Source organism: Armigeres subalbatus, chromosome 3, assembly GCF_024139115.2.
Source record: "Armigeres subalbatus isolate Guangzhou_Male chromosome 3, GZ_Asu_2, whole genome shotgun sequence".
Lineage (NCBI taxonomy): Eukaryota > Metazoa > Arthropoda > Insecta > Diptera > Culicidae > Armigeres > Armigeres subalbatus.
The window spans coordinates 121,930,774-121,955,182 of record NC_085141.1 but is presented as its reverse complement, the minus strand read 5'-3'; the positions used below and the strand labels follow the sequence as shown (position 1 = coordinate 121,955,182).

The following is a 24,409-nucleotide window of genomic DNA, read 5'->3' as shown; positions in this document are numbered from 1 at the left end:
ATCTAATCAAGCACAGCCGACCGAATGGAAGTCGAAATTAAATACACATGACTTAACCACAGAGAAACAGACGTCTCACTTGGAACAAAACGCAATCAAAATCATTGTTGCGGAAACATTGCCGCCCAATGCTAAAATCACTGTGTGTGGCCAAGCGGCAACCAGATGGTGGTAGTGAGCAAACGTCAAACACAAGCGAAACCGATGGAAGCGCCATCGGTGGACGATTGACCAGCTACAAAAATTTAAATCAATCGTTAAAAAGGTGAACTATGGAACATGTGTTGAGTGAGACGTCTGTTTGTATGTGACTTAACGTTTCAGGTTACAACTAGAGGCCTTGAGAGAAACACGGATAAAAAATATGACTCTGCCAACACTGCAGTCAATCTTCTTCATCAAAGGCCAAAAGATGAAAGGAAAGAAATGGTTTATGCAGATAAAATCTCACAATCCGCTATTTAATGTGTCCACATCACATAACAATAGAATCCAATAAACAATGAAATTCTATTTCATAACCTATAAATGACTTGCATATTTTATTGCAAACTAATGTCATTAAAATTTGTTTATTCAAAAATGGTATAAAATCTAATTTAGCCGTTTCCAGTATTTGAGCCAACATGGCTTGACAGGTCTCCTGCTCGATTGGCTGCTGTTTTTTGATGGTTCGATTGGCGGCACATACCTATCCGCGTTTCTCTTATTCAGGCCTCTAGTTACAACTTTATTCTCCTCATTTGGTATTCCAGTGTTGCCAATAATAATTCCTTATCACAACAGCACAAGTTACCATTGCTTTTCAATGTTCGTCATTAAATATTTTTGGTTGGGACAGGTTGTGACCTGAGATGTTGAGACAAAGTAACCATTGATGCCTTGGTAGAATGTCATTCAACCGGAACATCATGCTGCAACGGCAAGCGTATTTGGTGCGGTTGGTAAGGCGTGCAGCTGATAACCACAGTGTCATGAATAACCCGGTGCCGGTCTAGGAAATTTTCGAAAACAATTTTCAACAGAGAGCCAGATAGGGGCCGGCGACTTCGTGAAAGGCCACGAACACGATGGCTGCACGCGGTGGAATCGGACCTGGGGACCCTGAACGTTCGAAACGCTAACTGGAGGTACATCGCCCAAGACCGACAATTATGGAGCTCTACAGTACGACAGTCATAGATGCATCGATGCTGTAGCCAACCAGGTATCCAGGTAGGTAGGCACCTACGCCTACGTAGGTAGCGCTTTTTTTCTCTAAGTGGCGAACCACCTTGAATCAGAAATCTAATCTAATCTCTAGTTTTCGGACTTTCGTTACCCGCCGTGAAACAAAGCCATTGTTTTAGTTAATTCTTTTTTCAGACGATTCATTCATTAGTTTTATTCTTAAGAAAAAGCTTAGAGCTCATATTTGTCTCTAAAATTAAAACATTTCAGTATTCAATCGTACACATCAAAGAGAAGAATCTTTTCAAATTCTAATGCGACTGCGTTTCTTCCTTTTGATGCACCACTTTAGTAAAAGTTGCTAACTGCGTCGGGCCGCGTACATTACAACGAAAATTTAAAAACAGTTCCAGTTCTAAGGACTACTATCCCTATGTTTTCGCTTTGGCGATGACAATCTGGCACTGTCTATCGACCGGGACTTCCGTTTGTGATCCGACCGATCTGAGTGAGACTTACGCCGCCGTCGGTCATTTCGCTCGCTGTCTTCATTCTTGTGCCGATCCTCCTTGGTCGATGGTCCATTGGGCGACTTTGACCGCAAACTATCTTGACGATGCTTGGTTTTGGGGCGCTTCTCTTTCACAGGAGACTTTGATCGGGATGAATCTTTGCGATTTTTACGATTCCTTCCCGGTGACTCTGATCGGGACTTTGTTGGGGAAGGGCTTTTGGAGTACAGTTTTGGCGGTGATTTTGGACGGGGTGTTGACTTTGATCGAGAACGCGATGATCGCCGGGAATGCCGTTTTGAGTCCTTGTGGTTTCTGCTGGTTCCTTCTGTAGCAGTTTCCGACATATTACCATCGTGGTTGTTTTCTTCGGCTTCCTTCAGGCGCCGTTCTTCTTCCTCCTGTTGCTTCCGGAGATGTTCGCGAACCTCCTCTTCAATTTCCTTAGCACTCTTGACCAACTTGTCCGTCTGCAGAACGATGCGATGTTTCCGGAATGATTCAGGAACAGTTTCGTCTTCTGGCTCCTTGGTGTAGGAACGTCGCCGGTGCGACCGATGTCGATGTCGGGAACGATGGCGATAATGAGAACGCGACCTCGACCGAGATTTAGATCTCGAGTTTGATCTGGATTTAGATCTTGAATCCCTCATAGTGGAAGCCAGATGTTTAGCGGTAGGTTTCGACATCTGCACCGGTTTTTTGGATTTAGATTCAGAACGCCTTGACTTGGATCGGGAGCGATCAGACCTTGATCGCGATCTGGTTCTTCTCGACCTGGTTGATTTTGATCTGGATCGAGATCGAGATGATCGAGTTCTGCTACGAGAACGACGTGAGCGGCTTCGACTACGGGAACGACCACGACTTCTAGAACGAGACCTTCGGCGACGAGACCGCGATCTAGAACGCGACCTTGATCTAGATCTCGAATAAGACCTGGACCTATCGCGATCACGATCGTGGTAATCGTATTCACCGTAACCATCTTCTCTGTAGTAGCCATAGCCACGCCCTCGATAGCCACCTCGCCCACGCGCCCTCGAATATCTTGTTCCACGAGGTGCACCACGGTATCCACGATAGGCCATTGCGTTGGCGTAGTATTCTGCCCTCTGTGCGTAGTAGGGATCGTAAGGGTATGCATAACCCATCGCAGCCCAATCGAACCCTGGGTACATGCCGGGATAAGCACCCATGGCAGGCGGAACTGCTGGATACGGCACTGCAGCTGTAGCTGTTGCTTCCGGAGCCGGTTCCGGTTCCTCCTCGGTTGGTTCTGCCTCCGAAGAGTCGTCTGAATTATTTTTCTTCTTTTTCTTCTTCTTGCCCCGTGCATCCGCAGGGAAGTCGTTTAGTATGCTGTCGTCCGAGCTGATGGTGTTGATGCTTGGCGAGCGGGAACGCTCCACTGGACTGTGGCTAGAGTTGCCCAAGAAGTTCTTCAGCAAATTACCATCCTTGACATCCTTCACTCGTTGCCGCATCTTGTCCATTTCCTTTTGCTGTGCTGCCTTTAGTTTGTCCACCTTTTTGCTGGCAGGGATGGAAGGCTTCTTGGAAGACACATTTTTGCTGAATTTTCCATCGAGAAGTGTTTGTTTGACCTGAAATATAAAAAAAAGTTATCATCATGAGGTAACATACTACTGACGAAGACGCGCTTCAGTGATAGTATTTGTATTTGTTTATTTGTTTAATCCATCTGACATTAATTAGTCTTAATGAATATTTAAAAAAAACTTAACACCATGAAAAACCATAAAAATCGTTGCATTTAGATGAGAAATTGACTGGTCTCTTTGTCTTTTGCGTTTATTATGCTCATGATGCTCATGTAGAAATAAAATCAAAGCCACTGTTAAAAAATAAGATTTTTTAGTGAAATCGAATGACCAATTTTAATTTAAGTTTAATTCGAGACATGACAAAGTTTAAAAGTAGATTCCGGGTATCTGTCTGCATAATTTTCATTGGATTATGAATTCATAAGGCGGTGAAGTTCGACGGCACTGTCTAGCGCATAGGTTGCCAAACTGTGGATCGCGGTTCCCAGGGGGTCGTGGACAGATAATTAATGGGTCAGAAAGGACAAATCTTGATTCATATTTTTCCAATTTTCAATACCAGCTTTTAGTTTTAGATCAAAGTATGGATGATCAGAGAGCAACAAATTTTGCAAAATCAATAGCGCTCTTTTGTTATGCAAGAAAGGTGAAAATATGAATTCTGAATTATTGCTTATTGCAGCAATGCTTTATTGTTTTTACTGAAATCTCAGAAATTTTTGGTTTTATCTCTGAGGTAGACAACCTCTGAGATAAAACCAAAATTTTCTGAGATTTCAGTAAAAACAATAAAGCCAAACAAAACAAATCCAAATCCAATCCGAATCCAATTAGAATTGCCGAAATTTAGGCAAGTAGCATATCCAAAAAGTTTGGGAACCTCTGGTCTAGCGTAATGGGTCCAGTTAATAAGTGCAAAAATAGGCTACTTCCATTAACAATAAGAACTGATGTTTTCCAAAGATCAGTTATCCAAAAAATGTTAAGTGGTGGAATTCAATGGGATTGTACAAACTCGTCTTATGACAAGCAAAAAATGCCTTTACCTTCATCCTCTCAAACAATGCATCTATCAATCGAATGCTTTCCAGCTTCCTTTGCGTTTCCATGAGTTTCCGTTCTTCCTGCAGAATCTTCAGACTAATCTCATCGGTTTCTTTCTGTCGCAGCTTTTGCAGATGCTTCTCCTTACGACGTTGCTCCCGTTGCATACGCTTCAGCTCCTCCGTTTTGCGCTGCTCCTCCTGACGCTTTCTGTGGAATATACAAGTGGCATCCATACAGATCTCTCATCGTTACCGAAGACGCTTAGAATCCTCAAGAACTTCACACTTCTTCGTTTCATCTCACTGCACTTTTTCAGCTGTTAGAATGTTGATTCTAACACTAGCTTCGGCTAAATGGCTGTTGGAAAGAATCTACTGGAAAGGGGAAATCAAAGCAAAGACAATCGAATCTTCCGGATCCGAACACAAGACGGTAGCCCGTCGGTCGGTGGAAGCTAAGACATCTTTCACTTTGTAGATTACCATTCAATAGTCGACAAATAACAAATGTTATTACTATTACAAAGAAACTGTTTGAAAAGAAAAACAAAATATTAATGTTCAAACCTCTCGCGTTCCTTTTTGGCTTCCTCGTCGGCAACTCGTTTCTTCTCCTGTTCTTCCTTATCGCGATCAGCTGATATCAACCGGTCCCTAACCACCTTTCGCTTTTTGATGGAAGAATCGCTCAAATGCTTTGTCCGATCAAAGTCCACAGTAATGGACACCGCCAGATTTTTGTCCACCTCCTTGTGAACCAATTTCATCCCACGAAACTCGTCCATCGCTTTTACAAAGCCAACATACTCGCTGAACTGAACATAGCTAAAATAGGAAAAACCATTCTTACTGCTTGTAAAAAAAATCAACCCCGCACAACCTCACCCTTCGAAGTACATCTCCTGATCAAAGCTAAATTTTTGCATGCCCGACATGTGCGCCTTCATCTGCGACCGGTACGGGTCACAGATAGGAATGTCCACGCACCGGACATCGCCGAACTTTTCGAAAATCCGTTTGAAAATGCTTTCACTCGGCTTGGCATTGGCCTCATTCTCCATGTGTCGCGGGCAGAACCACTTAATCGGTAAATTGGCAAAGTGGATCGTATCCGGACGCTCTCCGGCCTTCATCTCATCCATGTTCCGAGCATCGCGAAAGAAGGAATCCCAATCGTGACGGGTCGGGAAATCGTCTTTCGCCTCCGATGCTCGCAGTTTGACTGATTCACTGAACCCCGGCAACCGAATTGGCCGCCCGTCAAGCCGTCCCAGCACATGACGCAGCTTACTCCGGTCTTCCAGTTCACCCTCGAAACGGATGAGACCAACAGTACTTTTTGAAACCTGCGATAAAGAACGAACCTTTTCAGGGTGTCAAAATCTCAGTACTGAAATTGTTCGAATTTTGGAATTAATTCCATAGAAAGTTAGAAAACACATTTCCTTTCTAAAACTTACAAAGCAAACTTTTAAACCAAGCAAACTTGCTCCAGTCTATTTTTACTTTAATTATTACTTTGACTGTCCTTTAGTTGCTCTACCAACTTTCTATAAAATAACATCCAAGGAATTTGGCACTTAAGTAACATTGATGGCATTGTTATAACTTTTTTGTCGCATACTTTCATAGGCATACATAATAAAGTACATACAGCTAGACATGGAAATACTCAACGAAATACTAACCTTCAGCACAGAAAACTTATCCGGCAGGATCATCTGACGCATCTTCTCCATGACTTCATAGTTGGAGATGGTTTTGCCAGTGATGGCATTCGGCAGGGCCACCGATACATTGAATTTGGCCGAAGGTTTGAGGTACAGGCTATGCGGTAAGTACAGCGCCACACAGTCACTGACATCCTGGATTGTTTGTATCATTTTTTCACGTAATTCACAATTTTGATAGTTATTGTTTCACACAATTTCATGTCATAGTTCGTATACCGTCCGAACCGCCCGAAATTATTTCCCAGCAAATCCCATGAAATAAATAAAATAGAAACAAATTAGCAAAGCAAGAATCTACACTCCGAAAAAAATGCGCGAAAACTGTTCCTGTAAAAATTAATCCACATCCGTGGAGATCCGCTGCAGCAGCGAATGTTTACTCCCGCCGGGTTGGTTGTTGAAGCCTATGTATGGGGCGTAGTCCCAGCCCCACACGAATCAAGCGACCTCAAGTTTGATCCGTCCAATGCACTTTCGCTTTACGAATATGTCAATCACGTATTATTTATTCACTGTTCCACCTTGATCTTGCAACGAAGAAACTATTACACTATAGTTTTGTTAGCTATGGTTCCCGATTAAATTGGAGAAAATTGCTCAAAGATGGAATATCTTTTCCTCCTGCACACGCACCACCGTTTTATTTTTTTATTTTTGACAGTTTTGCTGTGTGGCTGCGTGATTCAGCATCGAGTTTACCTGGCCTTTTTAATATGCCGACTATTACTGACGTTAAACAGCGTTAAACTAATTAGAGACAAGCGGGGAGGATGACCTAAATCTGAAAAAAAATGGTTCCTGTTCTACTCACAGCACCTCCACGGGATTCCCTACACGGTAACCTGAATATACTCTTTTAGAACTATAAAGTACGCATAATCCTGGAAAAGTGTAAAATGTGTAGTTTTTACCCCTACAGTTCCATGTATGGACTCGGTTCTAAAATTCGGTAAGATTTTCCAACCTAGTTTATTTCGATAAGAAAACAGGACAGTTTTTAAATCCATAAGCTTTTTTATTTCAGTAAATTAATTATTGCATTAGTATACTAATCATTTTACTTATATACCTACGATTCCCGTGGCGCCCGGGGGTATTCTGGAACCATGAACATTTCGTCATCATCGGCTTCTTCCGGAACCTTTAAGTCTGACTCAGCTTTCTTGGAAGCTTTGGAGACTTCCGGTACCGGTGGTAGCCAGGCTTTCCATAGCCACGGCGGATCGCAGTGGTAGCAGAATATTACCAGCACGTCGTATATTACAGCTTGAAGAACATTGCGGCTACCGTAACGGAAGCGGTTAGCGAGGCTTAAGCGTTACCTTATAGTTTGATTTTGCTGGTCTTTTGACTTGGAAAATGTACGACCTGGATGCAAGCTTGCCATTTGTCAGCTGGAACGACTCCCCTGGACTTCTAGTAGACCAGTCCGAAGCAACACCTAAGATCAGATTCTTGCTGAGGGTCACGCGATTCCTATTACAAAAGGACAACAATGTGATTTAAAGAATCTTTGAAAAATATTACCATCACTTACCTCCCGCATAGAAAAAAACCATTTATTATTATGTACTGATTATAAACTCATTTTAATACACACCGTTAACATTCACGTTACTGTTCATTTACATTAAGACCATAATTGGTTTTCAGTTTTGGATTATGAACTACATCATTTGCACACTAATACATATGGTTAAAGTTTAGAGAACAGTTGATGAATAATTGTGTATTCTCCGTCTATCAAAAGATGTTGACTCTTTTCATTCCGTGTACCATATTTTTGTTTGAAAAAAAAAACAGGTCACATAAATAAAAGTGTGTTGAAATTGTGTTAATTAAATAATTGTATTAAATAATTTAATATGGATTAAATAATTAAGTTTTCAACCGGATGAATTTAATAATGGTAAGTTTGATTGATCTTCACTTATTATCCTCTTGGTGATTATTCGTTTCTTGTTTTTTTTTCAAGGCTATAGCTTGCAGAGCCTGAACCCAACCCCCTACATTTTCGGAGAACCATCCCGCTTGAATTTCCGGATGACCATAGTGCACAATTTTGCTTAGTGTCCCTCGCTGGCACTCGGACGATGATCAGCCGCCTCTAACATGGGGAACAGACGCTGTTCTGAGACGCTTCTAACATGGAGAACAGACACTCGATCAGATTTGCACCCCCGGAGAGGAGCAAATCCACTCCTCCCTTCCCTGTCAGCGGACGAGCATAGTTCCCACCGGGGTTGGTTACCCGGTCTTCCCTATAAGATTGCTTACACCTCAGCCAGCACCACGGGGAAGGAATAAAAGGAATGCAGGGTTGCAGGGAAGAGGCTGGGGACCGTGAGATTGGTCTATTTTACTCCTTCAAGTACGCGAAGTACCAATGGTAAGCTTTACCAAGCATTTTTAAATTTTTAATATTTTATTATCATTATATTATAATTTCAGTGAACCATAATGGGTTTCGAACTATCTTAAGAACCTTCCGCCGAGACTTCCGCGGTCCCAAAAACCTCTGGATACAAATCGCCGATCGGTTCAGTAGCTTCCGAGTCTATAAGGGTCAGACAGACAGAAATTAATTTTTATGTAGTATTTAAGCAGTCCCGACGAACTTCGGATCGCCTAAAATCGATTTATTCTCTGATTAGATCTCGAGTTATGCAGAAATTTCTGTTTCATTTGTATGGGAGCCCCCCTTTCCAGAAGGGGGAGGGTTTTCAGAAACATAGATTTAGTTCCATTCGCTTGAATAATTCTCGAGTAATTTAGAAATTGATATTTCATTTGTATTGAACCCCCCTTTCTAAAACGAGGAGGGGTCTCGAACCATCCTAAGAACCTTCCCCGGCCCCAAAAATCTCTGCATATATTTTTTCACGCAGATCGTTTTAGTAGTTTTTGAGTCTATAAGGTTCAGACAGACAGAAATTCATTTTTATGTATATAGATTTAGATAGATAGATAATCCATAATATACAGGATTTAAAAATAATCTGTACGTATATATTAATGAGTATTACATTGAAAGAAATTGAAAATAAAAATCTTAATCAATAATTAAACGCAAGGGGTACCGTTACCCTGACCGTTACACAAATTCTCCTGATATGCTCCGATTATAACTTCAAAATAAGACTTATTGTTCGACTTTCCTAACGCGGATGATATATCAACATTATGTTGTATAATTTGTGAAAAATTTTGTTCGAAAAAATGGCCGTTTTTTTATAGTAACATAACTTAACCGCCCTTTCCACATATTGTAAATTGGTGAAATACCATTTATCGTATTGTCGAAACAATCTGAGGTAGTGTAGACGTATTGTTGCGATGGTTCATTCGTAATATTGTACAAATATTGTTTGGAATGGTTTTGAATTATATAGGAGATGGTAATGTAATAGTTCAAAATTATGCGGGCTGTCTTATACGCAGAGCTTTCCGGATCCATATATATAAAACTCAATGTTTGTATGTTTGTATGTATGTTTGTATGTATCTTCCAGCATAACTTCTGAACGCATTGACCGATTTCAACCAAATTTGGAACACTCATTCTTTATCTTAAGGAGACGACGATAGGGGGGTTATGGATGTTGTTTGAAAAAGGGGGAGGGTGTGGGGGAGGGGCATTGCTTAGTCATCGATCAACTCAGTGTACTTTCTGAACCCCTTGGCCGTTCTCAGCCAAATTTGGAACACACATTCTTTATCTTAAGGAGACGACGATAGGTCGGTTATGGATGCTGTTTGGAAAAGGGGGAGGGTGTGGGGGAGGGGTATTGCTTAGTCATCGATCAACTCAGTGTACCTTCTGAACCCCTTGGCTGATCTCAACCAAATTTAAAACACACATTCTTTACCTTAAGGAGACGACAATAGGGTCGTTATGGATGCTATTCGGGAAAGGGGGAGGGTGTGGGGGGAGGGGTATTGCTTAGTGAACGATCAACTCAGTGTACTTTCTGAACCCCTTGGCCGTTCTCAACCAAATTTGGAACACACATTTTTTGCCTTAAGGAGACGACGATAGGTCGGTTATGGATGCTGTTCGGAAAAGGGGGAGGGTGCGGGGGAGGGGTATTGCTTAGTCATCGATCAACTCAGTGTACTTTGTGAACCCCTTGGCCGTTCTCAACCAAATTTGGAACACACATTCTTTACCTTAAGGAGACGACGAAAGGTCGGTTATGGATGCTGTTTGGAAAAGGGGGAGGGTGTGAGGGAGGGGTATTGCTTAGTCATGGATCAACTCAGTGTACCTTCTGAACCCCTTGGCCGTTCTCTATCAAATTTGGAACACACATTCTTCATCTTAAGGAGACGACGATAGGGGAGTTATGGATGCTGTTTGGAAAAGGGGAATGGTAAGGGGGGAGGGCCATTGCTAAGTTATCGATCAACTCAGTGTAACTTCTGAACCCATTGGTCGATTTCAATCAAATATGAAACAGACATTCTTTATCTTAAGAAGACGACGATAGGGGGGGTTAGGGATGCTCTTTGAAAAAGGAGGAGGGTGAGGGTAGCGGTATTGCTTAGTTATTTATCAACTCAGTTTACCTTCTGAACCCCTTAGCCGATTTCAACCAAATTTGGAATACACATTCTTTATCTTAAGGAGACGACGATAGGAGTTAGGCATGCGCTTTGGAAATAAGAGATGGTATGTGGGGAGGGGTATTGTTTAACAATCGATCAACTCAATGTAAGTCTTGAGCCCCATGACCGATTTGAACCAAATTTGTATCAAATATTGTCTGTCCTGAGGAACCGAATTTAGTGGATATTGGTAGGTCCACAGAAAAAAGTAATGAAAAATAAACAACACGTAAAACTTGACATGTGAAAATTTACGCTAATCTACGCTGAAATTGTCCTCTTGCTAACAGGATTGCTTACAACTTGGATACAATGTTGACGATTCACGTTGAATATTGGATACATTTAGGCTATATCCCGTATGAAATTACGCTAATAATGGCGTTCCATTTATGTGAATGATTTTTAGCGTAAATTTTAGTGGATTTTTCTATCTGTGTCCTTTCAAAATGGGGTGGTTGTGAGAGAGGGGTATTGTTTAGTTTGCGATCAATTCAGCATAACTTCTGACCCCGTTTACCGATGTCCACCAAATTTGGAACCCATATTCTCTGTCTAAGGAAGACTATATCAGGCTAGGAAGGACTGTCATAGCTGAACGAGAGAGGGCATATTTATTAAACGAACAGTTTAGTATACCTTTCTATCGCATGGGTGAATTCAAACCAAATATTTAAACACGTATTGTTTACCCAAAGGAAATTATTTTAGAGAGGCTGGGAGGAGTATTTGAAATGCGGGAGAATGTTGGGGTTGGGTATTGCATAGAAAACGACTTAATTTAAAATCCCTCTTATTTAGTTCATTCGAGGTTCTTTGACATTGTACAATGCTCCGAAAACAATTCTTCAAAAATAGCAAATCCTCGACAATAACATTTCCCTAAAAATGACATAACCCTGAATGAAGCAGGCCATTAACATAACACTATTTGGCCTAAGGTCATTTAACATGAAGTGAATTTGGGATAATACTGAACATTATCAGAAAAAAAAATCATATAAAGCATGCATTTGCTGGGTATAAAGCAATGATAATTGTTACTCTTCATCGGAATCATAGTTTGCCCAGTGAAAAGCAATGAATAATGTGTTTCCTTCTGGATGGTGGATGTGATTGCCCGCATAATTACAAACCATTAATGAACTGCATATTGTTGAGAATAGTTGATAGGTTTCGTGAAACTGGCAACACTGGCCATTAAATGTGTGGTAATGCCATATACTTTCACACGAAAGCAATAAATTTAGCTTGGATAAGTTTAGAGTTGTGATGGAATCGGTTGCTGGAATATTGAATTCAAACTAGATTGTAAGTTAATTATATAAATACCGTTAGTTTAATAATTTATAACGGAAAATATATTCTAGCTTTGAAGCTGTGCAAAATGATCACTGCTTTCAAAACAGTTTATTTCGAGCCAGAGAAAACCATCACAACAATAGTATTTTGAACCATCTTGTGTTATGTCATAACCGTTTCACATAAATTTCCATAACTGTATGCCGACAGTATTTATCATGAACAGTTTTGACCATGTGGAAAATGGTTATTGGTCATTTAACCTTATGGCGAAAGGATTGTTAAGTTAGGTATTCTTGTATTACCGTGTAGTTTTGCGTGCAGAGGGTTTTCTTAATTGTCGGGTCAAATAATGGCTAGGTAATTTCTAACAACACCTCTTGTACGCAGCCACTCTTTGCGGCATTTGTACAAAAAGAAGCGCTGAATTTGATGGCAAAGTGGTGGCATTTGTGTTACTCGGTAATATTTTATAGTTATTTGCCTCATTTATACAATATCGGTGTTCTTTCATAATTTAAACGTTAAAACTAGTATTGGCTTTCCTGGTAATATTAAAATACTTACGAAGGTTCCCTTTTTAATCGTTTAATTGCAGTTTAAAGCATCTCAATTAGCGTGTCTGTGAAAGTTTCTTGGTGAGGAGTGCGACGAGGAGGAATTTTCGGCTTGCGATTTGGCGGGTGATTTCTCGATAGGAAGCATCTGCTGAAAATGGGTGATCGTGGAGATGGAGGTAATTTTTTTTTGCAATTTTACATTTCCTTGAAGTAAAGCTCCTATTCCTCGAAAAAAACTCTCATTTTGGTAAATTACAGTAAAGATGCCAAGCATGAAGGGTAACTACTGCTTTTTGACGGCTTATACTGCCTATGATCGCATATCAGTCCCATATGAAAAAAACATCAATAGAGAAAATGCCATTATCAAAGAAGAAGGAACTCATGTGGTTATTTTCCATCTGGAACAAACTGGCCTGATATTTTTTTCGACTTTTCCTGAACAAACATCCCTATTTAACAGTTGCATTCGATAATACTTTGATGAAAATGACCATTACAGGTGCTTACTCGAAAACGACGAAAATTCATATGGGACTGATATGCGATCATAGGCAGTTTAGTTTTGGTTAACTTCATCATCTTCTAAATTATTTTTAATAATTTGTTATCCATTAGATTAATTGCTAGAGCTTGATTCATAATGATTTTCTTGTTAGGACGATTAATCGGTTTTATTTTTATCAGAAGTTATGAACCAAACATCTTTGGTACAATGGGTAAAAAACTTCAATACAAAAACTAAGTTTTTTATCAAAGAAATAAGCGGTAATACACAAAAATGCAATGATAGTAGATATTAGGACATGTTGCCCTAAAAATATCTTTTTATATGCTTTTTTTTAGTTTTCCATTTACTCAGCCTGGGGAAGGATGTCTGTTTTCAGGGAAATGTCTTCCAAATTATATGTAGCTTAAAATAACATTCAAATTATATTCTACGCACAGCGGAAGCCTTCGATGATGCCGTTGAGGAACGCGTTATCAATGAGGAGTACAAGGTTTGGAAGAAGAACACCCCATTTCTGTATGACTTGGTGATGACCCATGCTCTCGAATGGCCGTCACTGACCGCACAATGGTTGCCGGACGTGACCAAACCGGAAGGAAAGGATTACTCCGTCCATCGATTAATCCTGGGAACGCATACATCTGATGAGCAGAATCACCTTTTGATTGCCAGCGTGCAGCTGCCAAACGAAGACGCTCAGTTCGACGCCAGTCATTATGACAACGAAAAAGGAGAATTCGGAGGATTTGGATCTGTTTCCGGTAAGATTGAAATTGAGATTAAAATCAATCATGAGGGAGAGGTAAACAGGGCAAGATACATGCCCCAAAACCCTTGTGTGATTGCTACTAAAACACCATCCAGTGATGTGTTGGTGTTTGATTATACAAAACATCCCAGCAAACCAGAACCGAGTGGCGAATGTCATCCTGATTTGCGCCTGCGGGGTCACCAGAAGGAGGGTTACGGATTGTCTTGGAACCCCAACTTGAATGGTTATCTATTATCGGCTAGTGATGATCATACCATTTGCTTGTGGGACATTAATGCAACTCCCAAGGAGCACCGAATAATCGATGCTAAGAACATTTTCACTGGCCATACGGCAGTGGTTGAAGATGTCGCTTGGCATTTGCTACACGAATCATTGTTCGGTTCCGTTGCGGATGACCAGAAGCTTATGATCTGGGACACCCGTTGTAATAACACATCCAAACCATCGCATACTGTCGATGCGCATACGGCTGAAGTAAACTGCCTCAGCTTTAATCCCTATTCGGAGTTTATTCTGGCCACTGGATCTGCCGATAAAACCGTAGCTCTTTGGGACCTCCGCAACCTGAAGCTCAAGCTGCATTCATTCGAGTCGCACAAGGACGAAATCTTCCAGGTCCAATGGTCGCCGCATAACGAAACCATCCTGGCTTCGTCAGGTACCGACAGGCGGCTGCATGTTTGGGACTTGTCCAAAATTGGCGAAGAGCAGAGCGCAGAAGATACCGAGGACGGGCCGCCGGAGCTGCTCTTCATTCATGGAGGGCACACCGCGAAGATTTCCGATTTCTCATGGAACCCGAATGAGCCGTGGGTCATCTGCTCGGTATCCGAGGACAACATCATGCAGGTCTGGCAAATGGCGGAAAACATCTACAACGATGAGGAACCGGACGTGCCGGCCAGTGAGATTGAGGCGGGCGCTCCGTAGATGCATCCAAGACGTAACATTTTTTTTTTAAATTATAAACTAGTTTTATCCCATGGCCACAAACAAAAGTATCTAGAGTAAAAGTCGTAATTCCAAATACAATAATATACTTGGTGCCGTTTAAGCAAACATACTATGTTGGGCTTACAACTAGTAACACCCAGGTAACACCTTCTATAAATGTGTTTTTTTTTTACTGGAACCATCTATTCCAATGCGACGATGTGCGACATACGTCTCTTGAACGTTAATCGTAGTTATAAACTATTTTGTCAAATAAATCCTGAAATTCTTTGGAATAGCTGCTGAAACATTTTTTTAGCTAAGCCTAGATATGAAGAATTCATAAGATAATTTTAATCTACCATGCAAAATCGTACTTCGGACATTAGCACTTTCTTGTATATTCTATCTTTCTTTTCTTCTATCTTCTTTCTTCTCTATATGTAGGGAAACGGTTCGGCACTTATCTCATAGCTCCCATTTCCATCCCATCAAAAACAAAGCAATGAAAAGGAATTTGATTTGTTTTTTTATTTTTGTGATTTTTTTCAGTAGTGAGCACGCATGTTAGCAAAAAGAAGCGACAAGATTGGTGCTGTATTTTTCTCTTTTTATGAGATGAATATATGTTCAGTGAGATGGGAAACGGAACAGTTTCCCTATATAAAAATACGTTTGAATTTCCTTTGAGGCATTATAATTCACGAACGAGTTGGCCGATATGCAAGATTATCTCACTAATCGATTCGTCTTCAGATTAGCTGTGTTTTTATAAATGAAAAGACGAGAAATTTCACGGGGAAAGTTGGGAAAGTTTTGAAGAAAGTCATCAAGTGTGCCGATTACAGAGGGATCACCCTTCTGAACTCGACGTAAAAATGTCTGTCGCGTATCCTGTTTAACATACTGAGACCGCTTGAGGAGTCCTTCGTCGGCGAAGGCAGGTTTTCGTGAGGGTCGATCTACGAAGGATCAGTGGTTTAGCCTGCGAATGAGCCTTGATATATTTCGGGAGTACAACTTGCCGACTCACCATCTATTCATTGATTTCAAAGCAGCGTAGGATTCAGTGAAAAGAAATGAGCTTCGGCACATGGTTTTCCGGCGAAACTGATTAGACTGATACGTGCAAGGCTGGATGGCTCGAGTCGAAATCAATTATTCGGATTACTGACGAAGTGTCAACCTCGTTTGTGACCTTAGGGCCGATCCTAGGGGCCGATGTCCACGTAGCGGTTTTTACGCTGCATGGACGCCGCGTTCACGCAAGGTACCCAGCATCAAATGTAGACGTGCACACGTTTACGTGTGCATTACTCCATTTGATGCTTGGTACCTTGCGTGAACGCGGCGTGCACGCATCGTAAAAAACCGCTACGTGGACATCGGCCCTATTAGGCAGAGCTAATAAAAGACGCGTGTGTTCTAGGTAACGGACAAACTTGTAATGAATTAGTATATTGTAATTACAAATATTAAACATATGTCATGGGTGGCTACGAATGTAGATTTGCATCTGCTAACACTCCTCCTCAACCCATGCCACACTTAAAATAAATCGCCGAATTCGGTAAAATTTTACCGAAATCTCAACAGCAGAACTGTACGGTAAATAATTTTACTGATTTTCGGTGATTTTGACAGTTGAACAATGGAAAAAATTACAAAAAAAATAAATTAATGATTTCGTGTGTGTTACTTCTACGTGAAGTTAAACGATTTACAATGATATGGAAATGCTAATATCATCTTCCAAACTTAGACGTACATGTTTATGATAGCATTAGAGGCGAAAGTATAGAATTGATAGTTTCCCGTTAGGATACGGCAGGCATGAAGAATGTTTTTTATAGAAGTCGATTTGAAAGCGAGCGGAGGACAATATTTGTGATGGCACATATCACACGACCTTCCTTCTGCCAAGCTCCCGTATGAAGGGGGAGGGAAGAATATCAGTGTGGAAGCTGATATATCTCCACTGGCAAAAGGAAGATGGTTTGACTTGCTCATATGCCATATTGCCATCGCGTGAGGAAGGATTTGCTATCGACGAGTACTGTCTCCAAATTTCTAATATGACATCAGCATTTAGTCGAATAGGATTTTTATTGCACAGTTCTGTTTTCTCCTTGGTTTTCTCATTGCGTCCGTCTCGTCGCAACCAACTTGGCTGCCTCGGAGAGAACAAAGCAGAGAAAGGCACTGCTGCTGTACCGTCGACCAATAACAGCTGAATTGATGGATGCCCCCACCAAGGGTAGTACACTAAATTAATGATTTCGTGTGTGTTACTGCTACGTGAAGTTAAACGATTTACAATGATATGGAAATGCTAATATCATCTTCCAAACTTGGACGTACATGTTCATGATAGCATTAGAGGCGAAAGTATAGAATTGATAGCTGTTGAGATTTCGTTAAAATTTACCGAATACTGTGAAATGAGTTAAGTGTGTGGGACGTTGTAATCCCATAGCTTCACGACATAACTTCATCTTTGCAGCTGGTAATGGTTTGGTTAATCCGTCGGCGGTCTGCTTGTCTGTGCTGATGTAAGCAATCCTAACTTCGCCCTTCTCCCAAGCATCACGGATAAAATGGTGACGGATATCGATGTGTTTGGTCCTTGGTTGATACGCACCATTCTTTGCCACGGATATTTCGCTTTGATTGTCACAATGGATCATAATTGAATGCTCCTCCTCGAACAAACTTCGCAATCGCTTCCACCATAAAGCTTCCTGAACCGCAGCCGCATCGTACGTTCATCTAAGGAATCTGTAAATTTTGAAGACGGCAAGCCTTTGTTCACAATTTGAAAATCTTTAAACTTGCCAGAGAGAAAGCGCTCCCGACCGCTGCGCCTCAACGCCACAGGCGATTTTGAAGATGTTTGCGGTGGGAGCGCAGGGTCAGATGAACCGTTCGCATCTTGCAATTATTCATCGCTTTCAACGCTGATCGAATTTACTTCTTCTTCTTCTTTTTGATCTGGGTTTTTAGTAATAGCCATTCTTGGTGATGGATTGTTAAGCACATCTTCACTGAATTCGAGCCTCACAAAATTTTGATTTTGGTTGTTATTTTCAGCAACATTGCTGCTCGTGGCGCGAAAGATAGCACACACAAATTCAGGCTACTATGTTGCACTGCACATTTCAGTGATGCCCTCAAAGAAGTTTAACGAGCATGACTAAAGATTCGCAACCTGTATTTAAATCAATTACTAATTATTGGGGCGATTAATCAAAATGCGGTTTTCGTTGAGTTAAAGCTGTTTAGTATTCCTTCTAGCTATGTAGGTTTTCTTTTAACCTGCGCTTAACGGGGAAAGCGTCATTAACAGAATAATGAAACAATAAATTTCCCTACACTAATTTGCATGCAATCTTGAAACGGCTTGTGCTAAAACAGTTTTAATCCAAATGAGCTCAAATTTTCAGAGGACACTCAGAACATGATAAAGCATCAGATGAGTGCTGTGGAGCAAAGTCGATTTTTTGAACCACCCTAATGGAACGTACACACGGTCAAGCAGTTTGACTCCACCTCTCGTTTATTCAAACATCCATCAAGTTTTACCAACAGCGGCACGAACAATCAATTTATTCGACCAACAATATCACACACGAACGACCGAAGCGCCAACTTGAGCACCAACCATAAAAAAATATATGGGGGTTTGTGCAACTTCACTACAAATGCTCAAACATGTTCGGCGAACCTTGACTCCACCCCCGACAACTCAAACCAAAATCAAACCGTTTTAATTTTTTACAACCGAGCCGCAAACTGTCAAATGGTTGTTCGAACAACTTCACACACGTTCAAACAAAGCAGCAACCGAAGCGTTTTCTTGGGGGCGGAGTCAATGTTCGTTAAACGTGCAAGAATGACGATGCCGCGTGCACCCCGAATTGACCTTTCTGCGATAGGGCCTATTCGCCAGCACACAGAGGGACTTGCCGGCGTGGTGCCTACGCCTGCCCCAGCCTTGACGAGGACCCTTTTCCGTCCTCGGAAAAGCGACTAAACCATATTGTTCTTTGCGCGGCCACTTGTTCGATAAAAGGATCGAGTTCGACCACAGAGCATGACCACCGGTATGACCCATGAAGCCGACTCCGATCCCTTGGACCACCTCTTATTTGCGCCTGAACTAGCCATCCTTGAGTCCACGCGCCACCTTCTGTGTAGCTCTGGGACGATTTGGGCGATAGCCGATAAAACGGCGTTCCAGCCAACTTCATCTTTACACATCCTCCGAACTAGGTTGTCCGGGGTAGTGTCCAGACCACATGTGGCAAGCATGTGGTCATGCATTGCGCGAAAACGTGAGCACACGAACAATACGTGTTCCGCCGTTTCCTCTAAACCTGCGCACACTAAACACTCGGGCGAGGCCGAGCAAGCCAGCTGCGTTACCTGCACTGTGATTTTGCAGCACGCTTAAACGCCGGGCACATCGAACCCCCCATGGGGTGCTTGCTGTTCACAGCTTTGCTGGAACAAATCAAACAATTGGGAGGGTTCGTGCAGCATTGTGCCTTATGTTCCTCCAATCCGCAGCGTCGGCAGAGATTGCTTCTGTCAGGGCCTTTGCAGTCCCATTGCTTGTGCCCCGGTTCCAGGCACTTGAAGCAAACTTCGGGTTGCTCGTATATGCCCACAGGGCATACCGACCATCCCACCTTGACGCTCCCTAACTTGACTACCTTGGAGGCGTCCGCTGCAGATAGCCGAACCAATGCTACCTGCGTCCCTGCCGGACCTTTCCGTAGCCGAACGGCTGCGGTGGGCGTCTCCACTTCACACTGTAGCCGCAGTGCCGTGGCGAGCTCTTCGACTTCGGTGATCTCGCCAGGTCTTTAACCCTTAGATTCACCTCCGTAGTGAGTGCCCTAACCTTGACCGTCTCGCCTAGAACTTCCTCCGCCAACTTCTTGTAGGCGGCGCCCTTTTGCGAGACGCCCCGCTTCAGCTCGAGGATCATCTCGCCCATCCGAGTACGTCTTATTCGACGTACGTCGGCGCCGAGTTCACCGAGCTTGACGTCACTCCTCATCGCCTTCAAAACGTCCGAGTACTTAGCCTCGTCCGCCGTGATGACTAGAGCATCGCCCCTGGAGCGATTGGCGCCTACCCTAGACTTCTTGCTACCCTCATTCGCCTGGGCCTTCTTTTCGGCCCTTGACGTCTTCGGTTTCCTCTTGTTCTTGACCAGGGTCCAGGAGGCGTCATCCCCCTCTATTTCCCTAGTCTGGTGCGGCTGAGAACTTTCAGCCTGCCGTAACCCCTTACCACCGTCTTTCCTTAGTGGACGGACCTTTCCAGGTCCTTCCTCCCCCGGTTTTGGAGGTATCTGGCCGGGGTTCAGCTTCCCAGCCCCACTACCCTTGTTCGGGGTAGTAACCCTCCGCGTTTTGGAGCGGCTCCCAGGGAGCTCATCCCCTGGAGACTGTCTCCCCCGTTTTTGTGTCTGCTCCGTTGGAGCAGCCACCCCCGACGTACCCGCAAATACTTGAGCCTCAGTCTGGGTAGACTTTGGTACCACCGTCTTCGCTGGCACGCCTTCGGTCGATTCGACCATGCCCGAGTCCGCGAATCCTTGGGCCTCAGTCTGGGTAGACCTCGACTCCACCGATTTCACGGGTTTAAACTTGGCCGTCCCGACCCCCCTCTCCAGCTTGGCGTCCAGCATCCACTTTCGAAGTTTCTGCAAGCTCCTCTTGAGGTCCTTGCTGATATTATGCTTCGATGACGCAAAGTCGATGATGGCGTCCAGCTGTTCCGTCGCCAGCTCTAAAGGCCGAAAGCCCATCGCGTTTGCGGTTCATCGCCTCCACAAGCCATGGGCCGTCAATAACCCCTACCGGCGTTTTTTTAGCCAAGAGGAAGGTTGAGTGACCCACGCTGGCGCTGCGCACTGAGCTGCCGATTATTGCCTCTGGCCTCCTAGGCGGAGACCTGAACAACCCACCTCTTGCGAAGGGGTTGTCGCCTACACTACTACGACTACCACTAATTGAAGAATTGACTTGGTTTTCCATTTTGGTCCCACGAGTTGCTCGGGAAAAGAGGTCCACCACGCCAGAGCCCAGCATGACGCGGTAACGGGCAATTACTGTGGAGGGTGCCCAGGTACCCCACAGGCTCCGTTAAAGGCCTAGCTTATTATTTCACCTCCGTGGCCATGCATCCCCTCGGCACGGGTCGCTTGACGCCTTGGGATTAGGGGTTAGGGACGATGGTCCCGGTCTAACTCGCAGTGGCCATGGGGAGGGGTCGTCAAGCCCTTGGACAAAGTCCCTTCTGCCCCGCGTGTGTGTGTGTGTGTGTGTGTGTGTATGTGTGTATGTGTACAAAATTTTGTAGACACACTTTTTGGTACATAGCATTTGCCGAATTTCTCGCAACAAATTCCATTCCATTCCAGAATCCTGTCCCATTGTTTGCTATTGAAAATTGGCCAGATTGGACTATGGGATCAGAAGTTATGGCCAAAATACTATTTTCTATGCGCAAAACACGCTAAAAAACACTCACTCATATTTTTTTAGTGTTTTTTGTTACACGAGAAAGGCACCAACACCGCTAGGAGGATTAATCAGGGTTTTTTTAAATGAGTTGAATCTGTTACCTTGAAGTGGAAAATGGAACAGTTCCCTCTGTTAATAATCCTCTAGGATACTTACTTAAGGGGCCCTCCTTAGCCGTGTTGTCGGGGTTGCATGGTGTTTACTGCATCACAGTAGTTTCTGCTGCAGCTGCTGGTTTTGTTCAAGACGCCACCAGCGCTGTAGTTTCGACATAATCTGTTGAAACCCTACCGTGTTCACCGCATTCCATATAATCACTTCCCGACACATCCTCTCAAAGAGGTTGTCCGGGTTTGTATCCATGCCACTGACAAGCAGCATGGCATGGCGTTCAACATCGAATCGCGGGCATGCAAACATCACATGCTCTGCCGATTCTACCTCACCTACACATTCCAGGCACTCCGCAGAATCAGTGAATCCGAACCTATGCAGGAATGTTCAGACAACATCTGTGATAGATGGAAGTTGACCTGACCATGCTTCCTACTAATCTAATTCGCTACCTCCGGAATCAGTCTGTGGGTCCAACGACCTTTGACTGCAGTGTCCCATACTCTTTGCCATTTGAGCAACGAAGCTGCTCTCTTGACACGTCGCACTTGCACCGACTACCTTTCGTTAAAGCACTCCACATCTTCCTCTACGAGTATATCAATCGGCATCATCCCAGCTATAACGCACACCGCCTCATATGATATGGTACGATATGCGCTTGCGACTCCTAGACACATTAGTCGGTATACTGTGATAAGTTTCTTCACGTTGTAAGGGAACGGTTCGGCACTTCTTCCCATAGCTCCTATTTCCATCCCATCATAAGCAAAGCAATGAAAAGGAATTTTTTGTTTTTTGTTTTGTTTCTTAGTTTTGTGATTTTTTTCACCAGTGAGCACGCGTGTTAGCAAAAAGATGTGACAAGATTGGTGCTGTATTTCTTTGTTTTGCGATTAGATGAATATATGTTCAGTGAGATGGAAATCGAAACAGTTCCCCTACTTGGCATTTAGTACTACGGCCCATGCTTGTACGCCGTAGCGGATGATAGAGAATGCTACACCCGCTATCAACCTACGCACCTGACTATGCACCGCCGATCTGTTGGACATCATCCGTGATAAAGACTTTATCGCCAATTATGCCCGTTGGCATGCGTAATCGACGTGGCTCGTGAAATTGAGCTTATCGTCGATCATCACACCCACATGCTTTAATGACCTCAAGGAGTTGACGGTGCAGGTCCCTACTCTTCTCCTGGCTTGCTGCAACCCATGGCGGTTATGTACTACAACGACCTCGGTCTTGTGATGTGTTGACTGGAATACCTGGCGTCTATCGACCCTTTCATCGTCTGTTCTAGCACGACGCACGCAGCCTTCTTTTAGCTCTAAGATAGGCTCTACGAAGATCTGCGATTGTGTTCGACCACCAGTACACTGGTTGTCGATTACCGGGAGGTTTGGTCCTTCTTAGCATTGTTATGTCGCAGGCACGTGTTAGTACTTAGGTTAATTCGTCGCCGCTTAATCCTGTAGTCCGACTTTCTCATCGTAATACCTCCTCTAACAGTTCCGGGTTAAACTGTGAGGTGCGCCAACCTGGATCAGTAGCACCGACCCGCCTTGTGGTTCCTTTGGGGGTATAACCAACCATAAAACGTACTTCCTGATGGTCACTGGAAGTATGCCCCTCATGAACCTTCCAGTATGGCTCCACCGACCATCCCGCGCTGCAGAAGGTCACATCGATACATGAATCACCGTTCGGTCCTCTGAACGATGGCACTTGGCCTTAGTTCAGCAAGACTACGTTTAGTACCGCTAGAGACTCTAGCAGGATATGATCTCTAGCGTTAGTGAACCGGGTAGAGGCTCTGTGTGTGGAGCGAAAAGGGTTGCGAAGAATCCACCTAAGGAGGAGTGTTTGAGTATCAGATAGTGCGGGACTTCTCGATGTCGACGAAGATGACTTCCTATTCATCTTCTGTCGACACCGGATTCCCACGCTGGATGCCATATACAGATATGCTCGACTTGCGCTTAGGTATACATGTTAAAATATAGAGAGTTGCAGCTGGTGGCAGAAGTATCGGTCAGTATCCTGCTGTAGAATAGGGTTGTATGTCATTGCCCAGAATACCAATCCCCAGAATCAGTTCCCCAGAATGGTATTTCCCAGAATTCCATTTCCCAGAACGACCAATTCTCCAGAATGATATTCCCCAGAATGCACCATTTCCCCGAAAAGAAATCCCCAGAATGACCTATTCCCCAGAAAAAAAAAACCCGAATGACCCATTCCCCAGAAACCAAAAACCCAGAATGACCCGTTCCCCAGAAAAAGGTATCAGTCTAAGAAACTATGTTTTTCGCTGTCATTTCTATAAATTAAAAATTCTAGATGCTATATTTCTATGCAAAAATACTTATATTGAAGTACGCATTTGCCCGGAATAAGGCAAAACGACATATGCTGCCCTATTTTAAAGCACGCATTTGCCCGGAATGAAGCCCATTTGATATGTTTGTTAGGGCTCACATATAATACGAAGGAGCATATAATCCATTATACTCGTTGTTCATATTGGGGGAAGCCCATATGGCATAATGCCATTTGGCATAAAGCCGTTTGGCATAATGACCATTTGGCATAATCGTTGAAAAGAGTATGAAATGCAATGGGTCGTAAGAATATATGATTTCCATTTTTAGAAGTATGTATTTACCTGGAATAAGACAAAAGAGTAGATGACTCCTTCTTTAAAAGTATGCGTTTGCCCGGAAAAAGGCAAACGAGTAGATAACTACTTCTTCAAAAGTATACATTTGCCCGGAAAAGGTAAAAGAGTAAATCATTCATTTTTTTAAAGTACGCATTTGCCCGGGATAATGCAAAAGAGTAGATGACTCCTTCTTTAAAAGTACGCATTTGCCCGGGACAATGCAAAAGAGCAGATGACTTCTTCAAAAGTATGCGTTTGCCCGGAAAAAGGCAAACGAGTAGATAACTACTTCTTCAAAAGTATGCATTTGCTAGGAAAAAGGCAGAAGAGTAAATGACTCCTTCTTTAAAAGTACGCATTTGCCCGGGAT

At 43.1% G+C, this 24,409-nt stretch overlaps 2 protein-coding genes and 2 long non-coding RNA genes across 7 annotated transcripts; 2 read left to right on the top strand and 2 right to left on the bottom strand.

The window, feature by feature from the left end:
- Window positions 1–1,340: 1,340 nt before the first annotated feature.
- Window positions 1,341–6,699, bottom strand: LOC134225825 (A-kinase anchor protein 17A). Of its 3 annotated transcripts, XM_062706199.1 has the most exons (6): window positions 6,551–6,696; window positions 5,985–6,161; window positions 5,182–5,660; window positions 4,864–5,121; window positions 4,297–4,504; window positions 1,341–3,289 (listed from the first exon to the last, which is right to left on the bottom strand). In XM_062706199.1, exons 2-6 carry the CDS (start codon window positions 6,033–6,035, stop codon window positions 1,586–1,588), a joined length of 2,700 nt encoding a protein of 899 aa, XP_062562183.1. In that variant the 5' UTR covers window positions 6,036–6,161; window positions 6,551–6,696; the 3' UTR covers window positions 1,341–1,585. The 3 variants fall into 3 exon arrangements, with proteins under 3 accessions (XP_062562183.1, XP_062562181.1, XP_062562182.1); XM_062706197.1 differs by having other exon boundaries at window positions 5,985–6,699; XM_062706198.1 differs by having other exon boundaries at window positions 5,182–5,642; window positions 5,985–6,698.
- Window positions 6,700–7,715: 1,016 nt separating this feature from the next.
- On the top strand, window positions 7,716–9,027 carry LOC134220964 (uncharacterized). Its single transcript, XR_009982136.1, has 3 exons — window positions 7,716–7,938; window positions 8,005–8,418; window positions 8,481–9,027. It is a non-coding gene; the product is annotated as an uncharacterized LOC134220964 (long non-coding RNA).
- Window positions 9,028–12,257: 3,230 nt separating this feature from the next.
- On the top strand, window positions 12,258–15,016 carry LOC134227922 (chromatin assembly factor 1 p55 subunit). Of its 2 annotated transcripts, none has more exons than XM_062709626.1 (3): window positions 12,258–12,401; window positions 12,538–12,675; window positions 13,448–15,016. In XM_062709626.1, exons 2-3 carry the CDS (start codon window positions 12,654–12,656, stop codon window positions 14,713–14,715), a joined length of 1,290 nt encoding a protein of 429 aa, XP_062565610.1. In that variant the 5' UTR covers window positions 12,258–12,401; window positions 12,538–12,653; the 3' UTR covers window positions 14,716–15,016. The 2 variants fall into 2 exon arrangements, with proteins under 2 accessions (XP_062565610.1, XP_062565609.1); XM_062709625.1 differs by having other exon boundaries at window positions 12,351–12,487.
- An 8,503-nt stretch (window positions 15,017–23,519) lies between these two features.
- On the bottom strand, window positions 23,520–24,338 carry LOC134224717 (uncharacterized). The gene is made up of 2 exons (XR_009983035.1): window positions 23,612–24,338; window positions 23,520–23,580 (listed from the first exon to the last, which is right to left on the bottom strand). It is a non-coding gene; the product is annotated as an uncharacterized LOC134224717 (long non-coding RNA).
- Window positions 24,339–24,409: the final 71 nt, after the last annotated feature.